Source organism: Bombyx mandarina, chromosome 01, assembly GCF_030267445.1.
Source record: "Bombyx mandarina strain Sakado chromosome 01, ASM3026744v2".
In the NCBI taxonomy this organism is placed as follows: Eukaryota; Metazoa; Arthropoda; class Insecta; order Lepidoptera; family Bombycidae; genus Bombyx; species Bombyx mandarina.
In genome coordinates this window covers 1,792,437-1,814,615 of record NC_143208.1, presented here as the reverse complement: position 1 = coordinate 1,814,615, position 22,179 = coordinate 1,792,437, and the positions used below count along the sequence as shown (strand labels likewise).

The 22,179-nt window shown below is 35.1% G+C and overlaps 2 protein-coding genes across 4 annotated transcripts in view; one reads left to right on the top strand and one right to left on the bottom strand.

The window, feature by feature from the left end:
* The window catches only part of Jarid2 (Jumonji, AT rich interactive domain 2), a 38,130-nt gene extending 22,351 nt beyond the window's left edge, over window positions 1–15,779 (bottom strand). For 2 of the 3 annotated variants that reach the window (XR_016325802.1, XM_028180104.2), the window contains exons 1-4: window positions 15,539–15,779; window positions 1,958–2,142; window positions 1,125–1,865; window positions 298–330 (exon numbers count right to left, since the gene is read on the bottom strand). Coding sequence is in view for 2 of the 3 variants with exons in the window: in XM_028180104.2 (XP_028035905.2) it covers window positions 298–330; window positions 1,125–1,865; window positions 1,958–2,142; window positions 15,539–15,552 (973 nt within the window). In the remaining variant the exon portion in view is untranslated. Of the gene's footprint in view, window positions 1–297; window positions 331–1,124; window positions 1,866–1,957; window positions 2,143–15,251; window positions 15,371–15,538 lie in introns of all 3 variants that reach the window. The other variant, XM_089740360.1, reaches the window with a different exon arrangement.
* A 2,094-nt stretch (window positions 15,780–17,873) lies between these two features.
* On the top strand, window positions 17,874–21,496 carry Pex16 (peroxisomal biogenesis factor 16). Its single transcript, XM_028178758.2, has one exon. The coding sequence runs from the start codon at window positions 18,306–18,308 to the stop codon at window positions 19,293–19,295; it is 990 nt and encodes a 329-aa protein (XP_028034559.2). The 5' UTR covers window positions 17,874–18,305; the 3' UTR covers window positions 19,296–21,496.
* The last annotated feature ends 683 nt before the right edge of the window (window positions 21,497–22,179 follow it).

The window sequence follows — 22,179 nt, the reverse complement described above, 5'->3', positions numbered from 1 at the left end:
AGAAAGGGACAAAATACGGTGTAACTATTCCAAGGTATATAAATATATAAATATAAAGGTAAATATTGATTTCTTTCACCATTAGCTAGCACTGGTAGAGTAGATTAATATTATTAATGCGTTTTTCACCTTAAACACAGATTCATGCTAATTTCGAAATTCCGGAACAAATATCACAATACATATGAAGTTCCGGTATTTTGGTGGCATATTTATATTATCCTCTACGTTTGACGTCAATGACCTAAAATCAATCTACCTACTCCGACCTCTAGTTATTATAGATAGGATACTTACTTGAAGGGCACGCATCTTCTTGTTCATTAGAATCTGTGAAGCGTTAAGATACACTTAGATTTTCACAGTAATTTTATGTAATATATTATGAAAGCAGCACACCTATTTTATATAACTCTCACTATTTTGGTCAAAAGTTGCTTGTAAAGTTGTAGAGAGACGGGCTGCCAGTCCAACTGTTCTTATGCAATAGCAAGAACTCAAACACTACTAGGACAGTAAATAGTAGATTTTTTCCAAATAGCTTTTTTACTCGGGATTATTCAACAAATGAAATAAGTTTCAGTAGTCAAGTGCCAAGCTGCCTTGGAAGCGAGCGGCGATGACGAGATGCAACTCTGTAGATGGAGAGTATCTGACGAGGAAGAAGTCAAGTGCCTAGCAGCACTAAGACTTGAAAGGTACACTAATCTCTCAAGACTTGAAAGACAGTAAATTGCTGTTTAATAAGAGAATGCTCTTAGATAGTCATGGGAAATTCCTCAACTTCTACTTTTTTAACTTATTCATTCATTCATCTGCAGCCCCTTGGTAACCACTGCAGGATATATGCCTCCCCGTTTTTTATGCCATAATGTGCGATCGCCATTCTCGTCCAAGTCTGCTTCGCCATCCTGACTATGTCATCAGTTCACTGTACTATAAGGTCTTCCACAACATATCTTTCACTTACAATGCTTAAAATTGTTATTTCATTTATTATTTATACTTTACTTTTATAGTTTTAGATTCATAAATTGATTGGTTCCCTGAAGTAATTGTATGAATTGAATAATGATATTTTACACACAAATGTAATAAATGACTAGAATCGTTTAAGGGAATACCTTGAGTAATCTGCCTCGTGTTTCCAGAACCGTTTGCAGCAAAGTACGTAAGTGGTTTGCAATCTTCCACACTGAAATCTGAAGAAGGAAGGTGCCCTAGGCGGCGCCTTTTCTGGGGTTTGAAGTTCTTCGAAGACGTTTTTCTCTTATTATGAACAGTTTGGGTTTTTGTTTTTGATTCTTTATTGCAGCTGGACTGGATATTGCGGCGTGGCCGGGCACTGCGGGCGGCCTGCGTGCTACAGCTAGGTTGAGCACAATGATTGGGTTGGATATTACGAGTGGAATGTGTTCGGATTGGTTGAGAAATACTACTACATTTGGGTATTAGATTTCGACAGTGGCGAGGACGACTGTTGTGTTGTTGACTAAAGCTAGTTCGAGGTATGTAGCTGTGACGCTGACTTCGACTGGTTTGGAGTGAGCGAGCGCGTAGAGGGCTGCAGCTTGCTAGTGTACTGACACTGGGTGTAGGACTACGACTTAGCGGCGGGAGTAAATTTGGTTGAGGTCTAGACGGACTTCGTTTGGTTCCAATCAAGACATCATTCCGTTTATGATTGACTCTCAAAGTCATATTATGTGGTTTGACTGTTAGCTCCTTTGGAATTGAAGTGTCATTGAATAAATTATTGTTTGTTTCTACAGATTTCTCTTTAACAACTGGTTTGCTTGTACTGGGGATAACAGGGGATGACAGTCTTTCAAGCAATACGATCGGTTGGTCATGACTATGCACATCTGAAAAAAGAAAAGAAGTTATTTATTTATAAAGTATTTAATTCGTAAATTGATTCTTTGTTTATTTATTATTATTGTTAATTAAGACTTACTATTGAATGAGACAATATCTAAAAGCGACCTAGCTGATGTGTTGACGACACTGCTATGTACCACAGCAACAGAGCTGGGTGGTGGATCTTCTTTATTTTGATTGTCCCGGCGACGTTCAGTACTCTGGTTGAGCTGAGGGATGTAAGCTCCTTGTGCAAACTTCCTCTGGGCCCGAACTCGCCGGCTGAATTACAAATTAATAAGAAAATAAAATAAACAAAGCCTAGATGCCTTTTGTATAGTTATTTATATGAGATGTAAATAATTTTATTGATCACGAGTCAGAGGGTGTGCCGACTCAGTCTAATATACCTAGTCAGGTCATAAGTATTGTCACACAGTAAAAACTTTTCTTTTAGAATGCTGGCCACAAAAAAGTTTATTGAATTCGAATTTCGAATTGTTCATGAAAATAAAAACGTATACTTTTAGAATTTTACTCATTTTTAAATATGGAGTGGACCCTTAAAGAAGACCGTGTTGCAGTTATTGCGTTGCATCGTTGCGGTTACGCGCCAATTCAAATTTTTAACATACTGAAAAATTTGAATATAACCAAAATATTCTTTTATCGTACCATCAAACGATACAATGAAGACTCTAGTGTAGATGACAGGTCAAGAAGTGGTCGCCCTCGGTCTGTTAGGACTCCAGCAGTGATAAAAGCTGTGAAGGCGCGAATTCAAAGAAATCCCAAACGTAAGCAGAAACTGTTGGCCCTTCAGATGGGGTTAAGCAGAACCACGGTGAAAAGGGTGTTAAATGAAGACTTAGGGCTTCGGGCATATCGAAGAAAAACAGGACATCGTTTGAATGCTCGTCTAATGGACCTGAGACTGAAGAGATGCCGCGCTTTGTTGAAGCGGTACGCGGGAAAAAAATATCGGGAAATTCTTTTTTCGGATGAAAAAATTTTTACCGTAGAAGAGAGCTACAACAAACAAAATGATAAGGTGCACGCACACAGTAGTGAAGAAGCGAGCAACCGTATTCCGCGTGTCCAACGAGGTCATTTTCCATCCTCGCTCATGGTATGGTTGGGAGTTTCTTATTGGGGCTTAACAGAGGTACATTTTTGTGAGAAAAGTGTAAAAACGAATGCAGTTGGGTATCAAAATACAGTCCTGACGAACCTTGTGGAACCTGTTTCTCATACCATGTTCAATAACAGGCACGGGGTATTTCAACAAGATTCGGCGCCAGCTCATAGAGCGAAGAGCACACAGGACTGGCTGGCGGCGCGTGAAATCGACTTCATCCGGCACGAAGACTGGCCCTCCTCCAGTCCGGATTTGAATCCGTTAGATTACAAGATATGGCAACACTTGGAGGAAAAGGCGTGCTCAAAGTCTCATCCCAATTTGGAGTCACTCAAGACATCCTTGATTAAGGCAGCCGCCGATATTGACATGGACCTCGTTCGTGCTGCGATTGACGACTGGCCGCGCAGATTGAAGGCCTGTATTCAAAATCACGGAGGTCATTTTGAATAAACTTTAGTGTCATAAGAATCTATGTTTTGTTAAGTTCATTTTGGTTTATGAATGGTTACATAATGAATAAACTTGTTTCAATTATTTTACATTAAACATGTGACAGAATTTATGACCTGACTAGGTATATAGACAATACACAACTAATCTCTTTTTTCTAAAGCAATAGACTGCCCCTACGTATAATATCGAAATTGAAAAACGGTACTTTACAGGAGAGCACTTTGAAGTTAATTTTGTGTACCAAATTGTCATTTATTAGCCTATCTGCAAATAATTTCAAATATATGGGAAACTTTTACTGGCAGTTATATGTAAACGTCATTTATCCAAATTTCTTCATAGTTTTTGATGTTAAATGTTAAGTTTCGATACTATACTACGTTAATCAATTAGTGTGAACAATCAAAACGGGCCGTTTATTTACTTGGGAACTATTTCATCAAAATTATAGAACGATATTTTAGATTGTACATTTAAATTAAGAAATTATCGGAAGTGTCACTTTCGATACAGTACGTCAACGTATTTTATATGTTTCGATGCTTGGCCTGTAAAGTGATTGTAATTAAAAGAAAGACAAGTTTAGTTTAGTAAGTTTCATTTTAATTTATAAAGTGAAATCAATAAAATTAATAACTAATATTTGCAATCACAGACTTACGTTTAATATAATAAGATCAAATGAAACACACTTTTAGTCTTCAGTTAGTTAAAAATAAAATATAAAAATAACAAACTTCTTTGAATAAAATATGAACATTTTTAATTCTACAAGGTAAACACTAAACAAAATAAAACCTTTAAATTAACATAAAATCAAATAACATTCTCATTTATTAGAGCAATACTAATAATGATTTAGTATTCTTATAAAAATAAACATTTCTTATAATTTCTTCCATAAATAATTAGACTCTCACTCTTTATGAGTGTTTTTTTTTATTGCCTTTGTATGCAGACGAGCATACGGCCCACCTGATGGTGAGTGGTTACCGTCGCCCATGGACTTCAGCAATGCCAGGGGCAGAGCCAAGCCGCTGCCTACCGCAAATGTACGCTATCTCCTTCGTTCTGCGTGTGCCCCTACTCTAAAAAGCGATGACTAATATCGATTTTATATTCTTTTGCCAGATACATATGGACCGTTTATTTTGAAAGTGGTGTAAGTCCGTTTTCTTTTGTTTCGAGAAAATTAAAGGTTATACTATATTTGTTGATTTAAAAATACAGGCAAATCATATGAGGTCTAGCTATGCCACCTACCTCTGTCAATTGGACTTACACCACTTTCATAATCGATGATTATGCAATTTCATTTACCGACCGATTTTAAGTTGTACAAAACATGAGATTTTTTTGAGAAATTAAACACGGACTAGTTATATATAAAAAATTTACATTAAATTAAGCGTGAATTACGTGATAGCTCATTTTTCTCAAAAATGGATTAACACCACTTTCAAAATAAACGGTCCATACATAAAGAGTATACTATCCGGTTACGGTTTTGGCCTGCGCAATTATCGGACCAAAAGAGAAATTCCTTGGCACCTTATTCTACTTTTCTTTTACCAAAATAATTTGCTCCCCTTTTGCCTGTGCACTCTGTCTAGATATAGCAAGCACGTTCCTTTTTCTCAATATCAAATAAAGTAAAATTATACACACAGAGCTTCCGTTTATAATAAAATAATCCCACGTCACCATGAGGACAATTCAAAACTTTCTGGAAATCAAATGTGGCACAACTGTTTAAGAAAAGTTTTGAGCAATAATTTTATGATTATTTTTAAATTCTCTAGCATCAGTTTTACTCTCAATAATTATGTTTGTTATAAGCGATAATTTGCTCTTCAGTTGGAGAGTTTTTGTTAGGAGTTTTCGTTACTGGTGGTAGGACCTCTTGTGAGTCCGCACGGGTAGGTACCACCACCCCGCCTATTTCTGCCGTGAAGCAGTAATGCGTTTCGGTTAAACTCGGTTAAAGGGTGGGGCAGCCGTTGTAACTATACTGAAACCTTAGACCTTATACCTCAAGGTGGTTGGCGCATTTACGTTGTAGATGTCTATGGGCTCCAGTAACCACTTAACATCAGGTGGGCTGTGAGCTCGTCCACCCATCTAAGCAATAAAAAAAAAAAAAAAATTAGAAAAACTGTGGCATTTGTCACCTATACCCTATTTATGTTTTCATTAATGATGTCTGTATACGGTCGTAAAGTTTGCGCTTTGTTATTATAAAGATGAAGATTGTCCCACCCATTATCTAATATATAAAATTCTCGTGTCACGGTGTGCATGATTGAACTCCTCCGAAGCGGCTCGACCGATTTTCGTGAATCTTAGCGTGCATATCGGCCAGGGTGGAGAATCGGACAACATCTATTTTTCACCCCCCTAAATGTGGTAAAAAATAAAATAATAAATTTTGGGGTGGTCCACCCCAAAATTTATTATTTTATTTTTTAGACATTTTTTTTTATAATACAGCATACAAAAATACATACAACCCTAAATTATCACCCCTCTACGATCAACCCGTATTTTTTATTTGTTAATTATAAACTTCAATTTTTATGGCAAGATTTTCATTTTTATTTTTATTTTTTCATGAATTAAAATAAAAAATCTGATGTTACTCTCAATTATTCATCCCTCTATGATCAACCCCTATTATTTTTTTTGTTAATTATAAGCTTTAATTTTTTTGGCAATAATTTTTTATTTTATTTTGTCATGACTTAAAATAAAATAAAAAATATATTACTCTCAATTTTCACTCTTATACGATCAACCCCTATTTTTTCAGTTCAGTTCGATTCAGTTATAAGTGACGCGACACTAGATATGGCCACATTAGGAGAAACTAGTAGAAACTAATAGTGTCCATGTATCAAATAAGTTAACAAAATAGAAATTGATTTGTAAAAAATATAGTTCTGTTGATATGTTATAACATAAATTAATAAAACATAGAAATTTATTTTAAGAAATGAAATGTTCTATAGTAGATATATCGAATAAAAAATAATATTTTTTTTAAATTCCGAATGAAATCATCGAAAGTGGTATTTTCGATAGGCTCATTGACTAATGTACCCGCGTATAATAATGAATGTACCAGATTCGATTACACAAGGAAATTAAACATCGGCGAATAATATCGAAACTGTCAATTTCGATACTCCAAAAAAAATGTTAATCGACGTACAAAATCGAATTTGGGACTTTCGATAGTATACTTCGGGTGAATTACTTAATCACAGAATATTGTTAAGGAAATCAGATTAAAAAACAAGCAAAAAATAAACATCATGCACTCCGAATTAACAAATCTATTAATATACTTATCAGTTTTCGTTAGAGCAACATTACTTCAAAATTGCGTCGGAACACGAGGGCGCGTGGGGCGCTCTGCGTATAGCAACGAAAGCGGTAGTTTCGTCCTGTATGCTTAGTGCGAGTTTTTTAACGTTCTCGATAGCGTAAAAGTTAGCCCAATTTTGTATGCAGTTGGAACAGCGCCCCCAATTCCATACAAATACGAGCTAACTTTAACGCTATCGAGAACTGTTGAAATAATACTCCGGAATAAAATATGTAATGGTTTTAATGCAAATGCAAATAGTAAAAAGAAGAAACACACTATAAAAGCAGAGTTAAAGACGGCGGCGTCACACGTGAGCAAAAATGTGAAGCATTTTTGACATTACAGATAATATAAATTATGTTTACAATTCTCCAACATCCCCCCTTAAACATAATCCCATCCTAAATGAGCAGAAAGCCAGTTTCGTCTGGGATGTTGGTTTAGTAAGAGCATCTGCAATTATCTTGTCGGTCTGCACGTAACGTACCTCAATGGCCCCCTCCAGAACCTTTTTGCGGACATAGTGATGCCTCACATCAATATGTTTGGTCCTAGGATGGTATTCATCAGAACCTGAGAGGTTTATAGAGCTTTGATTATCGCTATAGATCACCAAGGCCTCATTCTTCAACTGAGGCCAAAAACTTTCTTGAAACTGCTTCAGCCACATAGCTTCTTGTACACATGCCGACAATGACATGTACTCGGCCTCAGTCATGGAGAGTGCTACGGTAGGTTGTCGCCTGGAGTTCCAGGTAATTGTTCCTCCCTGGAACAAGAATGTGTAACCTGTGCAGGAGTGCCGGTCATCTTCAGCGCTTGCCCAGTCTGCATCACAGTAACCATGAGTCATTGTCTCCTCTAGATTTTTCTTATAGCTCAATTTATAATCTAGAGTACCTTTTAAGTAGCGCATGACGCGCTTGAGGGCAGTCCAATGTCGCATGTCAGGGTTGTTGTTATATTTACTCAACATATTTATAACATAGCATATGTCTGGTCTGGTAATATGTGAAACATATAATAAGCAACCAATAATCTCCTGATAAGGTATAACATTTAAGATTTTATTCTCCTCAGATTTACTTTGTACCTTTGTGTTCATATCTATAGGAGTATTAACAGTTTTACAATCTGACATTCCATATTTATTTAACACTTCTTCAATGTACTTTCTTTGATCCAAATAAATAATGCCTCTTGGCCTGTCTCTCTCTACATGTATTCCAATACAATAATCTATATCACCCAAATCCTTTATTTTAAACTTTTTATCTAATTATTCTTGGATTTCTTGCTTTGAGTCTTGATTATTTAAAAACAAGATCAGGTCATCGACATAGACCGCTAGGAAAACCATATTTTCATTGTTGACAATTTTGTAATAAATACAAGAATCCAATCTAGACTGTAACAAACCCATTTACTTCAATGTTAAATCTAGTTTCTTGTTCCATTGCCTGCTGGCTTGCTTTAATCCATACGGTGATTTTCTCAGTCGACATACTTTATCATCGTTTTCATACATAGGTGGCTGCATCATGTAAATTTTCTCTTCAATGCCACCTTGATGAAATGCTGACACAGCATCCATTTCATATATATTTAAATCATATTTCACTGCCAGGGCAAACAAATACCTCAACTAAGCATGTCTTACGACCAGTGAAAATACTTCAGTGTACTCTATTCCAGGTTTTTGTGAACACCCTTTAATTACAAGACGTGCCTTGTATTTTATTATTTCTCTATTTTCATTGGTCTTTCCCTTGAACACCCACTTACATGGTATAGGGTGCTTGTTAGCTGGTAGAGAAGTCATTTCCCACGTATTATTTTCCAATAAGGACTGATACTCCTCGTCCATTGCTTGTTTCCAATGTTGGGCATCAGGGCCCAACAAGGCTTCCTTGACAGTCAGTGGATTTATAATCTGAACACATGAAATTATTATTTTGCTCCTTACATTTTTTATGTGATCTCAGAGTGTTATTCCTCCCGAAACTGTTATCACTGTTACTTGAGCTGGGATAATAAGTTTCATCATCATTTCTGTTCAGTACACAGCTGTCAAAAGAAGTATCAGTACTTGAAGGTGTTGATGTGACATTTTCAGTGTCTGTTTGAGAGCTAGAATCAACCGGTATCAAAGATATTTCATTGCCTTTTTGTACGCGACTTAAGCCTGAACTGAGAGGTAAAGTAATAAGCTGAGGCTTTAGGTTAGGTTTCTGAGTAACATTATCGATGGAATTTTCGATAAATATCACACCCCTGCTAATCACTGCCTTCTTACTATTAGGATCAATTAATCTGTACCCCTTTGTGTTCTCACAGTAACCTACGAAAATCAATTCTTGTGATTTACGATCCCATTTCAAACGATTTTGCTTCGGAACATGAACCATGTGGCCACAGAACATGTACCATGTGGCCATGTTGGCCTTACAGCCAAAAATCCTTAAGTGTGAAATGTTTGGTTTCTTACTAATCCATTTTTCATAAGGTGTTAACTCAGCCAGAACTCGTGATGGAGATCTATTGATGATATAAGCAGCAGTAGCTACTGCTTCGGCCCAATATATTTTCTGCAGTTTTGCCTCAAATAGCATGCATTTTGCTCACTCCACCAGTCTACGGTTCATTTTTTCAGAAAGTCCATTTTGTTCAGGCGTGCAGGGAGCGCTGGTCTGGTGCTTGATGTCGGAAGCTGCTAGAAAGTCAGAGAAATCTTTATTACAATATTCTTTTCTATTGTCACTTCTTAACATTTTAATTTTCATTTCCAACTCATTTTCCACTTCACTTTTAAATCATGCAAACACAGATTTAATATCCATTTTGTTCTTTAGAAAATACACATATACTTTGCGAGAATAATCATCTATAAAGGTTACAAAGTACCTTGCATCACCAACTGATGGTGTCTCCATCGGACCACATAGATCAGTATGTATTATTTCTTTTCCACTTCACTTTTAAATCGTGCAAACACAGATTTAATATCCATTTTGTTCTTTAGAAAATACACATATACTTTGCGAGAATAATCATCTATAAAGGTTACAAAGTACCTTGCATCACCAACTGATGGTGTCTCCATCGGACCACATAGATCAGTATGTATTATTTCTAGTAAAGTGCTTGCTCTTGAACCAGATTGGGGAAACGGTAGTCGTGTTTGTTTTCCTTCACAACATGATTTACAAACTGCATCAATTTCTTTATTTGTTATAGTAATACCATCTGCACATACCTCCAACCTCTTCACATCAGCTATATTCAAGTGTGCCATTCTCTTGTGCCATGTAACAATATCTGTCCTACTTTCACATGAAACAGCATAAGCACTGCCTTTAACAGTATTGAGTTTGTACATGTTATTGGTAGTCGGGCAGTTGCTATGAGGACCTTGTTGGTATTGTATATGTTAGACCCCATATCAGTGAATTCTACTTTACAGCCATTTTTTGTCAACTGACTGATCGATAACAGGTTTGTACTCAGCTCAGGAATAAATAAAACATTTATAATCTGGATAGGACAGTTTTCCTTGCATAGATTGGTTTGAATGTTTATATTACCCATACTTTGCACGGAGACAGAGTCACTGTTTGCCACTATTATTTTTTTAATCGCAGGTGGTCGTAAATCATACATCCATTCAGGATATCTTGTCATGTGCATGGTAGAGCCTGAATCTATAAACCACTCGTCCTGATATAGGGTGGTGTACGCTGAAAAAACTGCTGAAAAACCGTTATGATTATTAGATTTCTTCACTGTACACTGATTTTTAAAATGTCCATATTTGTTACAGTTATAACATCAGAGGCCTTTTCCTTTTGGCTTTGAATTATTGTTAGAGGTATTTCTGTGCTTCGTAAAGAATGCAGTAAACTCAGAAACTTTCACTTCCTGCAAAAGTTTTGTTTTTATAAAATCTGATGAAATGATAATGCTGGAACTTTCCAGACCCATGATCATAGGTTTGTAATTATCCGGTAAACCCGCCAGCATGAGTGTTCCAAGCCATTCGTCACCAACGTCGAAACCAATATTTCTTAATTCATGTGCGGTACTCATAATTTTATTCACGCGTAATCTTCGATACTGGAGCAATTGTCTAGTGAAGTATTTATTAAATCTTTTAATAGACCAACTTTTGTTGACAGCCCGGAGTCCTCGAAAGCATTTTGAATGAATTTATCCACACTTCTTTTGATGTTTTTGCGTTTTCGATATGGATGTAATTAATCGGTTCCACCAACAAAATTATCTTTGACTTAGCTTTAATATCTTTCTTGACATCGACATCAGTGCCTGGATCAACACATTGCCACAATTCTTCGTGTTCTAAATATGATTTGATAGCAAATCACCCTGTCGAATAGTTTTCCCGGCCGGCTAATTTTTCAATTTGAAGGTTAGACGTAGCCATTATGTCTGGATCGGATGAGTTTTATCGTCGCAATTATATACAACTAATTGGTTTAATTTTCTATTTATTTGCACTAAAATTAATTTCAGTTCTATTTTGAGTTAATGGGGCGGCCCATAACCTGTTAAAATAATACTCCGGAATAAAATATGTAACGGTTTTAATGCAAATAATAAAAAGAAGAAACACACTATAAAAGCAAAGACGGTGGCGTCACTCGTGAGCAAAAATGTGAACCATTTTTGACATTACAGATAATATAAATTATGTTTACAATTCTCCAACAAGAACATTAAAAAACTCGCACTAAGCACACTGCTCGCACGCTTCTTGTATCCGCGTATTGTACCGAAATTAAACATTCGATTTTTTACGTTGAATAAGTATCGTTATTATACTCATTGAAAACGCGGTTTGATATATATTTTATAGCTATAAATTCTCTTTTTTGTGTGAAAATATACATAAAAAGGAATATCTTAGTGCAATAAAAAAAAAATCGCAAATTTTCAGTTTCCCTACTGTACGTAGTAACAGTCAAAATAATGTTTGTAGCATTGTTATCGTGGCAATTTATTTGATCGTAAGAAAATTGTAGTGTATTAGTAGTGAGGGTACTTGTTCTCCTTTTAATAAATGGATTGCTTAGTGTGGGTTGCATAAAGACACACACAATGAACTGATTTGTTACCCAAAACATGTGCTTAAGTTCATTATTATATAATAAAACATAGTAAAAGGATACAAATCAACTTTGCATTATTACAATTTTAGATAGAGCAAAGCAGAGACAGAGAAATAATATCCAACTTATCGTACGTGTCAGCACCAAATAATGCTGTGAGTGCATACACTCAGTTTATATATATATATATATAAGGGCGGGATGATAAGTAACTAGCCTAACAATAAAACACTTAACTTTCCGTGATAAAATCAATTTTATTTTTCGACGTAGTCTCCGTGAACCTCTCTCTACGCACTTATTCCATCTTCGTTCTAAAGCAATAATGCTTTCCATAAAATGATTTCTTTCGAGGCCTGCAAAATACTCCTCTACAGCGGCTATGACTTCATTATTTGTAGCAAATTCCTGTCCGCCCAAAAAATTTTTGAGCTTAGGGAATAAGTGGAAGTCTGATGGCGCTATATCAGGCGAATAAAGTGGGTGGGACAGCAAATCATACTTCAATTCGTTAATTTTTGCCATAGCTTTAACACATGTGTGAACCCTAGCGTGGTCTTGGCGGAAGATGATTTTTTTTCGCCAAATCTGGTCGTTTTTGCTGAATACACTGATGAAAATTATCTAGAAGATTAGCGTAATATTCTCCATTAATCGTTTGACCTTTAGGAAGGTAATCTATCATGAAGATCCCATCTGTATCCCAAAAGACGGAAGCCATCACTTTTCCAGCCGACTTTACAGCCATGGCTTTTTTGGAGCCGGGCATCGTGATTGCATCCACTGTTTTGATTGAATTTTTGATTCTGGCGTGTAATAACGAACCCATGTTTCATCTGTTGTTACAAATCGACGTAAAAATCGGCATTATTACTCTGAAACGGTCCAGATATTCTTTTGACTTTTGCACCCGAATCCTCTTTTGATCGTGCGTAAGCAATCGCGGCACCCAACGGGCCGATGACTTTTTCATATTTAATTCCTCACTTAGTATATGATGTACCCGGTCTTTTGAGATACCTGTAGTATCAGCTGTTTCAGATAACTAAAATCGTCGATCTATTAAAACCATATCATGTACTTTCACGACCATTTCCGGAGTCGTGACGCTTTTTGGACGTCCGGAGCGGGCTTCATCTTGGACACATGTACGACCGCGTTTAAACTCAGCCACCCACTTTTTTACTGTGGCATAAGAAGGAGCACATTCACCCTAAGCATTATTTAACTCGTCATAGATATCTTTCCCTTTCATGCCCTTCATATGAAGAAAGTTTATCACCGCTCTATCCAGCTTTATCCATTTTGAAAACACTTGACGAAATATATTTTCAAATGACAAAAAATCAATAAAATTTTCATGCCACCAAATTCAAATTTAGAACACAGGTAGCCAGAGATACGAATTTAAAAATGGCGTATATATTTTTTTAAATTTTAACTTTTTAAATAGTAGAGGCTAGTTACTTATCATCCCACCCTCGTATATAAGTGTGTGAGTGAGTTTGCGTGTGTGTGAGTGTAAATTAATGTATCTATCATATACATATATATGTACACATACTACATATAACCTGCATAATCCCGTTCATAATTTTACATAATGGGTATTTTTCACTTGAATATCACATAACACTTGCAAGAATTTCTTGTAATTATCTGCAGATTGACATAGCTTAGTGATTTAACTCTTTTAGGCTCTGGTCATACAGTTACCCAAACACCATCCTTGCAATTTGTTGTATCAGAAACCTGCCCGCAAATATGTGCACATGCACTGTACAATACAGAATATTACATGTCATTTTTGTTAAGTACCAACCTTGATATGTCTGGAAATGTATGTAAATCGTTGAATTCTGTTTTCCTAAAATATTAGCTGACCTTTAAGGAAGTAACATAAATAAAAAGAATCTATTAATAAATAATAGTTTAAAAAAACTAAAAAACACGCTTTATATAAAATTCACTAAAAAATAGAAAATAAATTTTAATAAATTTAAATTAAAAATTGTGTGAAAAAATATTTTTTATTGTAAAAAAGCATGTGCTTTTTAAGATATTATTGAAATAATAATTTTTCTACTCATATCTGTCAGAAAAATATTTATAACTAATAACACCAATGCACCCCACGCTTTTTTTACAATTTTTTTTTTTACTCTATTTTCAATTTAAATTTATTAAAATTTATTTCCTATATTTTAGTTGAATTTTATATGAAGCGTGTTTTTTTAGTTTTTTTAAACTATTATTTATTTTTCATTTTTTAGTGAATTTTTTTTGCAAATTGAATAATGGAATAATCTTATCAAATTAGTGTATTGTCATCGGTCCTCGATAAATCTACAAAGTTTGAATGAAATCTGCTGTTTAAAGTGGGTCAAAATCGCATCTAAAGGAGTCAGTTACAAACATACATACAAGTGAAGCTAATATACAGCGTGTAAAAATTAAGATGAATAAATGCGGAAATGTAATACAATCAGTATTCAAGGAAGAAAATCAATAGATATTATCTTAATTACATATTTTTTGTCAATACATCCCAATTTGAATTATTTTCTGCAGGTTGCCTAAACAAAAGAAGCCACATGCAGAACAATGGTTTCGCTTAGAGTATCCTGGACAAAAGGCTACATATATTTTACTCATAAAAATCAGACAAACGTTAAAACTATAACTATAAATGATTTATTCAGGAGTCACTGTGGCCTATAGGATATGACATCCAGTGCTTTACAGTACAGTAGCGATACATCAGTGTTGGAATCCCGCTGGCAGGTACAAATTTTTCCCATGAAATACGTACTTAACAAATCTTCACAATTGACTCCCACAGTGAAGAGACAACATCGTGTAATAAAAATCAAACCCACGAAATTATAATTTGCATAATTGCTGGTGGAAGAACGTCTTGTGAGTCCGCATGGGTGAATACCACCACCCTGCCTATTTCTGCCGTGAAGCGGAAATGAGTTTCGGTTGGAAGGGGGCGCAGCCGTTGTACTGTTACAAATGAGACCCTTACAACTCTGTCTCAAGGTGTGTGGTGGCGTTTACGTTGTAGATGTCTACAGGCTCCGGTAACCACTCAACACCAGGTGGGCCATGAGCTCGTCCACTCACTTGAGCAATAAAAAAAATTTAAAATAACAAAAATTTTAAAAATTATATGTATTTCAAGAATGAATGTAGTTATGTTACTAAAAAAAATAATTACATCAATTATAGAGTAGCATGACTTGCAGGCGAAATATTTTAACAAATTTTATTAAAAGTGGAAAAATAATGCACTTACGTTTTTTTTTAATCCGTTTAATTCCAAAAAACGCAAGATTAACTTAATTAACATATTTTTTTAAGTTTTATTGAAGGTATATGTATTTTAATTGATCAGCTAACAAAGCCATTTCGTTTCTGGAAGGTGGGTAGTTAAAATTTAATAAACACAAAACCGCGTGTATTTAGCGTAATGGTACATACTTAATTCCTTTATTTAACTCTTTTTTTATATGCTTAAAATATATTGGCATTGTAATAGATACAACAAAATAAGAATGATAAACAAAAATATTCTTCACTCACTTTTTCGGCTTCATTTTGATGGATCAATGCGGATTTAATATGCTTGTTTCTTTGGACAAGAAGAACGCAGATGTTGTAGTTGCTTCATGTTTCTATTGTGGCGAACTGATTCTGTTATTATATTCTTACATACGTTGAATAATACTCCGTAAATTTGGAAGCTAGTCGCATTTCGACAATGCAGTTATTGATCAGTGATTTATTGAGTTTGGTAATGCTCTATTGTTTTTTTTTTTTTGTGGAGTTTATGGCCTGGTATCTATACCTTTAGGCCAAATGCTCTACTGAAGTACTGACCAGTGCTGCCAACTTAATTTTAACGAATCCACATATTGTACTAAATTTGGCGAACCCTCAAACCACCAGAAAAACTATATTTTTGCGACAAATACGTGAAGTACTAAAATAATAAAATCTATCTTCCGAAAAATCGGATTCATCTGCGATATCTGTTTTTGTAGGATAATTTGTACTTACAATTGTAATTCCAAATTTTTGTACTAACCTATTTGGTAGTATGCAGATATTACAGCATTTTCCTTCGCGTTTTAAGCCAGCACGCACCGTGAGAATTGAAGATAGCAAATCTAACTTAATTAAGTTTCTGTGTTTTGTCTTGACAACGTTCATCATGCTAAATAATCGCTCTACGTCAGCGTTAGAATGCGGTAAATCTAATAAAGTTATAGCAAATGTGGTTAAATCTACAAGTCGGTATGCTATTTATGCTCAAACAATTTATTGTATTTTGTGCATTTTCCAACTCAGTAAATGAATTTGACGCCACTGCTCGTCAACTTTCGCAACATCTTCCTGGTTTTTCTTGTCTTTGATAAGTTTGTATAGTTCTATGTAGAAGCTTGCTTCGACGAAGAACGGCTGAACCAGTCATGTTTATTTAACAATGAATTCGAGATTTCTAAATTAATATGTTAATCTGAAAATTGTCCGCTAAAAAGTAAGTCTAAGCCACCAGATCTAGTGGAAATTCCACTGAGTTGGCAGCACTAATACTGACAGATAAATCATAGATTTGATGTTTGTTTCATCCTTTCTTATAAGCAAAAGAATAGATAGCTCATACAGCTCATATATAAAATAGCTCATACAGCTAACTACTTTAAACGGCAAAGGCTAGTGTAGGTAGCATCGAAATGAATTTAAAAACCTGTCGGTAAATAGTCAGGGTTTACTGAATATTAAATGTATTTTATAAAAACCCTAAAATGTCCATATGGACAACTTCGGTAGATTCAATCGCCTTATCTCAAGATGGGTTTTGCTCGAGTTGAATTTTCCTTCACTCTTGTTTGGGCAGATTATGCATGAATAAATTAAGAGAGAAAGCAAAAAACGAGGTGTTTGAGAGGTGGAGCATCATTCCCGCATAAGAAGATTTTTATTTATTGCTTAGATGGGTAGACGAGCTCACAGCCCATCTGGCGTTAAGTGGTAACTGAAGCCCATAGACATCTACAACGTAAATGCGCCACGCACCTTGAAATATAAGTTCTAAAGTCTCAGTATAGTTGCAACGGCTGTCCCACCCTTCAAATCGAAACGTATTACTGCTCCACGGTAGAAGTAGGTAGGGTGGTGGTATCTACTCGTGCGGACTCACAAGAGGTCCTACCACCAGTAAGAGATTAATTAAAGAGAGAGATAAATAAGAAGAAGAGATAAATAAGATTTTAAAGCCAATTCCTCAATTCGAAGAATAACTCGTTATTCGAATTTAAGGAAATTTGTTTTTCTTACTTTTATTTCTTGTTTCTAATGGTGCTATTAGTTGTTCCATTTTTGTAAATACATAATCGTCATAGCTTATATCATCCACATTGTCATGAATTTTATTACCAATACATTTCCATCTCTGATAACAGTTGAGCAAAATTTGGTAAAAATATACTGTAAATTATTGCATCATTTGCATACTTTTACTTTTGTCCAAATATCTCCTAATTATACTTTCAACGTTTCTTTGATATAGTAGACTTCTACAAAACTATGATAAATTCGCCATAATCCAACAAACAATCTTGGTTCTAGCAAAAAAAAATGTACTTTATCTACAAATTTCTTATTTTTCTTTTCAGTCAGACTTTCTAGATTTTTCGTGTTCTTTGAAATATCAAAAACCTATAACTTATGTCTGTAGGTTCGAAAAATTAATTTAGGACTTATTTTATATTATTATTATTATTTTATATTAGTTTATAAATTTACCGTTTATTGATGAAAATTAACTTCAAGACGCAAGATGCACGAGATGTATCGTTTCATTAGGTAAATATACCATGTAAATGTACAAGAAATTCTGATAGATAGTATTCAACATTTGAGAATCAAAGGTATTGCATTGTACGTTTGCCAATATCGTAAACATTCACACAGCCTAAATAAATGTATTTAATTATTTTCTAAATTATGATTTAAGATTATTTCATTACGATTTGGTCGTACGAATTATCTTCAGCTTAACTTATCCATTTGAACAAAACAGTAAGTAAATTCCGTTTGGTATTGCAAGTACCAAAAAGTATTATAGGTTTGATTTCTTTTGCCTGTTTATTAAAGAAAACCATTAAAATCAAATGTGTCATTTTTGTCAACAAAGTAAACTGATAGGAGACTGGTTCTAAAGTTCAGTGTTTTATATTTATGGTCAATTTACACAGATGACTTGTTATAATTACTAAACTTTAGTGGTAAATCAATTTAACAGCTAAAGTATTCTGACCAATTCATAAATAATTTTTGTTAAAAAATGAGTAGCAAATTGTCGTTGCAAGAAGTATACACTGCGTACAAGCGATGGGTGATCAGCAATCCGAGCGTGGTGACAGATGTCGAGACCGTTGCTACATGGACGTCGTATTTCGTGGCCGGTAAAATAAACAAATCCCCAATTATATCTGAAATGATATACTGCATGTCAAAGCTGTTATCATTGTATAATGATAGGCTTATTCGAGACGCTTACGGTGCCGAAACTTCATCTTATGGACTTCGTGAACAGATTAAAATATGGCTCACTATCATTCACTATAGTGAAGTGTTTGTAGAACTCATTGCCAAAGACAGATGGGGACAACGAGGCAAGTGGACCGTTGCAGCTTTGTTGCAGCTCTTCAAAGCATCGTCCGGATTAATTCTTCTGTATCGATTCAAAGAACTTCCCATATCACACCCCCCTGTTGCTTTCTTACAAAGAAAGAAGTATACTGAAGGCCGAGATGTTGAAGAGCATGAGAATTCATTTTTTAAGCTTCGCAGGTCTGGCCGTGTTATGAGACGTGTTGATGGAGCACCTCCAATTGCTTTTCGAGATTGGACGCCAGTGAAAATAAAAGATGATAGACCTGTGCCTGGCATTGAGGTTAAGGACTTATTGTATGCTGAGTCATTACATGTTTTGAAGCCATTACTTCATCTTGTGGCAATGAGGTTCTTTGGAAATAAAGCCTGGAAGCAGTGGTTTGTGGCTCTCAGTATTGATATTGCCAGTCTCAAAGTATACAATAGGTATATGAAAGAGTTATCATATGAACAAAGGCTGGAAATAAGTCGAAGAAAATTAGGCTTAGTCCTATATTTATTACGCAGTCCTATGTACAATAAATATTCTAACACTGTAATAGAAAATGTTCTTAATTCTGCTTCAAAGAAAATACCTATGATGTCATTGATCTGTGGCCCAATAATCCAATACTTAAATCACTGGCAAGACATTTACTTCTATATGTGGGCATCATAAGTAAATAATTAATTAATTAATACAAATCAGTATGTTTCATCAATAAGATTTCAAACTAAAAGTCTACTATAGATTTGTAAATAATAATTTAATGGAAAAATTATGATTAATATTAAATCATTACAGAATGTTACTGTTATCTTTGAGGTATAAATCTAATCCAAATGGTCTGTAAAACTCAAACACAACAGTTTGTAAAAATTATATACTACCTAATGTTTAATTTCACATGCAAATGGGAGTAAATATTCAAATGTTTGCTCTTCGCTGGGACAATTTTGTGTTATATATACATATATGCTTCATAAACTGTAAATAATACAGCTTATGTACATTTTTCTTATTGTTCTTTAAAAAAGAATTTGGACAGAAAGTATTTATGATCAATAGTGGTTCTTGTAATTTTGCTGGCAATCTGATCCAAAAAATGACAAAAAAAAAATTGGTAATACATTATCAGAAAACTTAAATGTGATATTTTGCAAATATCTTTATTGTCAAACGAGCATCTCTAGAACAGTTTTGTTTTTTATTGTATAAGAGATATCAAGGTGGAAGATTAAAATCATTCCTTAGTATTTTGTAGACTGTATGTGTAACTGACATTAACTATTAATATTACCTTCAAAATGATTTCAATATTTGAGACAATGGTAGTGTGTTTCATATAGGTGTTGGTTACTGTATTATTTTTATCTACTTTTTATATCTATGAATAGATTTAATTCTTCATTGACCGGAACATTTGAGTTTGTGAATGGATAAATATAATGATGGCAAAAACCAATCTAACTGATGTGGTCCAGAAAGAAAAAAACAATAATATTTTTCAATAAAAGTAAATCCATAATGTCGAATTCTTTACAGAAACTGAAATAATAAAACAATCTTGTAGTAGTAGTAAATTTAATTAAAGAGATACGAAGAGAATACAAGCACATTGTAATATGTCGAGACATAAAAATGATTCAGATTTTAATCTAAATATGTGGGTAATAAGAAACTTAATCTGTTTGTAAAATCTGTGTCTATTAATGAAACATTTTGCATTATGAATTGATATGTCAATAATCGAGTAAGAGAACAAGGCTATCATGTCCCAAGCAATGAATTGAGATATGAACTAAAATATCGCAGCAGATCTCTGTCTAATAGATGACATTGCAGGACAAAGACAGTCAACGAGCTGCATCTAAAGAATCGTGATTCTTAGGTACTTATGAAGCTATGAAGGAATGATCGAGGCAGAGTGTCAACCATAAACAAAGTAGATTTCAGTTGTACAGTTCGTTTATTGATTTACTTTTTGTCAAGACACGTTGTCACCTCTCGCACTACATACCTCTGGAAACGTCTGATAAGTGGCCCACACACTAGTCTGGTTACTGTAGTCCGTAGACCGGGAAATGTGTATACCGCTACTCCCTTCGAGACATTTGGATGCGCAGGCGCAAAAATAAGTAGAACGGCGAAATCAGCCCGGGCGAGCTCGCAAGACTCCTTACCATCGGTGTGCTTAGGGTGAGTTTTTTAACGTTCTCGATGGCGTAAAAGTTACCTGAAATTTGTATGCAGCCGGAACAGTGCTCCTAGCGGCAAACATTGCCTATGTTCCAACGTTTCAACTCCCTACAAATTTGACTTTTACGTTATCGTGAACGTTAAAAAAAACGCACTAAGCACATAGTAAAACTAAACTATATCGCATATTACAATGTGTGTATTCGTAATAAGGAACAATTTGATCATACCTACTATCGTAGACTAAAGATGTGTTGCTATTAATGACCCTCATGGTATACATATAGGTGGTCTTGTTGAATAACTTATTTGTTGCGTATGCTGGTACTTGGGTTTGCGTATTTGTATATTTGCTTTGATGCCTAAAACAGAGATGAGCTGAGAAGCAGTAGCTAATGTTTGCATTATTTGCACAGGTAGGGTAAATAATGCAAATAACAGTCCTTTTTGGTTAACTGTAGATAATAATTGCAACTGCAAGAGCTTTGGAAGGCCTTTTGCCGTTTAAATTTGTGTGGACGAAGCATTTGTGAATACAACAAATATCTGACCTTGTACCTACTGGCAGATGCTACGCCAAGTGAAGTGCCACCATTGTACATTTATTTCCATGAATCTTATATATTTTTTACTGTATTGCAAAACAATGACTCAATAAATGGAATTATGTGTAATATAAAGTGGTCTTTATTAATTTCTATGTCTCCTATATACGCGTGCAGGCTCACTAGACGTCCTATCACCAGTAATTACGCAATTAAAATGTTCGCGTGTTTAATTTTAATATTTTTTATTCCTTCACCGTGTATTTAAGTCATTCGTAAAAATTTGTTACGTACGTATTATATTTCTTTAGAAAAATTACGAACTGTCTGCGGGATTCGAACACCGACATAGTCGCATGGCTCGATACGAATGTACCGAGCGTCTTATCTTATAGGTCACGATGACATTAAAAACTAAACGAGCTCGCGGCCCGTTGCTAAATGCCGTCACGCACGCTGCCTTCGAAATCTGTCTTTTTTTTTATTGCTTAGATAGGACGAGCTCACAGCCCACCTGGTGTGAAGTGGTTATTGGAGCCCATAGACATCTACGACGTAATGCGCCACCCACCTTGAGGTATAAGTTCTAAGGTCTCAAGTATAGTTACAACGGCTGCCCCACCCTTCAAACCGAAACGCATTACTGTTTCACGGCAGAAACAGGCGGGGTGGTGCCTACCCGCTCGGACTGACAAAAGGTTCTACCACCAGTAACTGTGGTTGTCCTATAGTTCAAACCGCAACAAGATTGCTTAGCGGTTAGAATTAGGCGGGACTATGGTATCTACCAGGGCAGGCTTACAGTACGCTCTGTACTT

What these genes read in the sequence shown, in the direction of transcription:
- Pex16 (XM_028178758.2), top strand. Translation starts at nt 18,306, where the DNA reads ATGAGTAGCAAATTGTCGTTGCAAGAAGTATACACTGCGTACAAGCGA.